This window comes from Esox lucius, chromosome 2, assembly GCF_011004845.1.
Source record: "Esox lucius isolate fEsoLuc1 chromosome 2, fEsoLuc1.pri, whole genome shotgun sequence".
Classification (NCBI taxonomy): Eukaryota; Metazoa; Chordata; class Actinopteri; order Esociformes; family Esocidae; genus Esox; species Esox lucius.
The window spans coordinates 28453066-28456090 of NC_047570.1; the positions used below are offsets into that span (position 1 = coordinate 28453066).

Here is a 3025-nt window from a genome sequence, read left to right on the forward strand (position 1 = left end):
GTCAGACAATAGTCCTTTTTCCTAAGTATTCACTCATCGTCACTCTCCAGAGTGGTCATCTTTGTGTGAGAGCATTCATCAGATTTGCACATATACTGTCCTCTAGAAACATCACCCCATCAACGATAACTTAAATATTAATAAACATAAAAAAGCTAATCACATAAAAGGCAAAATGTGCAGACAGCTACCCTGATTGACAGCCCAGGTTATCTAGCCCTATGTCTTTGTGATTGTGAGTCAGTGATAACCAGATGTCCCACATGGGTCAGTTTCCACAGTACACCCATACTTGGCAAATGGACCCAAAGGAAATGATGTGCCCTTTGTGAGACAAAGTTTATTTTTAACCCACCAGAGTTTCACAGAACAAAACACATACAACATTAATGAGACATTGGCCTGACAGGGAAGCGATAGCAAAGAAGATATTGGGAAAAGTGGGATGATGGAGGGATGGAGGGGGAGATCAACTTCTGTCACAACAGTGGTAACATTTCAGAAGATATGTAATAGACAGATTGACTGCAGATGGATGTACATGAAGTTGGAGAAATATGCACTTTTGTGATATTGTTACTGGGACTGTACACAATAGTGCACTGTCTTGCATTGTTGTCAACACATGCCATTTTGCTTTACAACACATTCTCCTGGCCTTCAATACGTAGTCCTACATGGTACCCTATTTCCTAAATGGTGCATTACGTTTGCCCAGAGCCTATCAACAACATTATGAACAACATCTGGATTTAACCTCAAAAACAATTGGTGTCTCATGTTTTCCTTAGAACAACTAAGTGCACCTAAAGACCAGAGCAAGTTCATCTAATATCTATTTTCTTGTTTTGTTAACCACTTCTGATTTTAAATCCTCAAACCATCTTCAAACTCCTAGTTCTGGTATATTATGTTTTGTGTTAATTTAGAGAATTATAACAGGGGTGGAATTAATTTCCTCTAAAAGAGTAGTTTGCCTCATAATTATGAGGGAGAAGAGACATATAAGAAAGAGAAAAGACAAATGCAAAAAAAAGCCTAGAGGGAAACCAATGATCCTATAGAAAAACATGACAAATGTTACGATAAGTTATATAAAAACATTCTTATTCCTTTATTTGTTTTACACTCAACTTGAAAACTATTACAATTTCTCTAAATCAAATTATTGTATTTATTTAGCCTTTATTAATCTTTATGTCAAAAACTCTAAACAAATAAAATTTTGTTTTTAGGGAACTAGTCCATGTATGATAGTTTGTACTTCTCTATGTCAGCAGAGAAGTAAGTTATAGTGGTATTTTTTTTCAGGAGTGCTTTCAAAGCAAAAATAATGAAATGCATAGTTCAATGTGACTTCAAGAGGGCCAGCCTACGTTCTGATACAGAGAACAATGTGTGCTAAAACAAATATATGCCAGACCATGTATTTCTATTTCGCCTAAGGTAAGCTATTTCATTCTCAACTCTGACAAGACTGAGCTCTCATGAATCCGTGTACATATTTTATTTTTAGCCCAGCACATAACATCGACCTTATTTTTCTTCATCAGTTTATATGAAATAAATATTATTGCACACAACACCGCGAATCATCTTTACGCATGGATCACGGGAAATCTCGGAACAAACAGATAACACACAGGCTGCTTTACAAAACAATATACAACACTGTTTATTCACTATTTAGTAATATTTGGTAACATTAACATCCAGTTGAAAATAAAAAAAATAAATTTCTAAATATTTCAGAATGCACCCTGTCATTCTTCAAATTACCATATATTGTAGTAGCATAAAAATATTTCTATATCAGATGTAATTCTGATGTAACAGTATTTCAAATCGTTTGCCAACAACTCCATTGTTACATTCAGAAAAAGTTTAATAATTTCACAAACACTTAAGCAGAAAAAAGTTACAAAACGCTCCGCGAGGGCAATCGCACATTTTGCCGATTCTCGCGCCCTTTCTCACAGCGCACTGCTCTCCAACGTCGCACTGAAAAAAAGATGGTACGCAAAATTAGACTATGCGACACATTTTCCCCAACCTGTGCAACAGTTTATGCCAAATGTTTACAGATCAGAACAAATCATCAACAAGACATGGCACACGAAAGTATTTAGTGAACGACAAAATGGAAAAATGCTGTTTTATGCGCCAGTTCAGGATCTACATTTTTTCAAGCTTTTTTCAAAGCGTTATCCTATATTTACCGTAGGAACTTGGCCGAATTTCTTTTCCCAGAATGGAAGCCTCTTGGTTTGTAGTTTTTCTAGGACGTCATGTAATGCTCCAAGCTGTTGAAAAAGTAGGGACACAACAATAAGAAATGCTTCCAAAGCAGACCTCTCCAACAGGCAAAAAACTTAGGCTTCATCAGTCATTCGGATTCACGACGCAACTTCTATTTTTACCCTGAAATATAACTTACCAGTTGCTTTTCGTTGGTCAAGTTCGGATCTTTGGGGTAGAAGTCCCTCACACTTCTTGTGTCAAGATCCAATTCGGAATTGGAATCGTCAATTTCCGCAGTAAGAACGAAAGACAGTAGCACCGCGCAAACAACAACTCTTGTCCATAACCTGGAGCTCTCCATGGTCCTTAAGAGATTGCGCACGATACAAAATCTACTTCTCCAAAACTTCCTGTTCAAATACTTCAGTTGCCGCAATCCAAACACCTTTTATCTGTTTCCAACAGTGGAACGATGTCTGTTGCTTTCCTCGCTCCACCTTAAGCATTGATTTGTCATGCGTAAGAATGATGGCGTGGGTGAGTCATTGCGTAAAGTTGTCTGGCTTGTCATTGGGCCAAGTTGCAGGCGCTCCTAGAAGACACTTTCTTATTTTTATTTTTTTGACGGCATGAGATGTTTTCTATGACATGGTTTGTGCCAGAAATAGCACCTCTATATTCATGCTTGGCGGGATGAAGTGGTCAATTTGGAGAGAGATCTTTTTTTGCAGAGGAATGGCAGAGAAAGCTAAGATTCCTTACTATATTACTGCCATACTTGCCA

At 37.4% G+C, this 3025-nt stretch overlaps 1 protein-coding gene across 1 annotated transcript; it reads right to left on the minus strand.

The window, feature by feature from the left end:
* Nucleotides 1-320: 320 nt before the first annotated feature.
* LOC105014946 (cocaine- and amphetamine-regulated transcript protein) lies at nucleotides 321-2743 on the minus strand. The gene is made up of 3 exons (XM_010877672.3): nucleotides 2438-2743; nucleotides 2220-2303; nucleotides 321-2001 (listed from the first exon to the last, which is right to left on the minus strand). The coding sequence occupies exons 1-3, from the start codon at nucleotides 2600-2602 to the stop codon at nucleotides 1894-1896; spliced, it is 357 nt and encodes a 118-aa protein (XP_010875974.1). The 5' UTR covers nucleotides 2603-2743; the 3' UTR covers nucleotides 321-1893.
* Nucleotides 2744-3025: the final 282 nt, after the last annotated feature.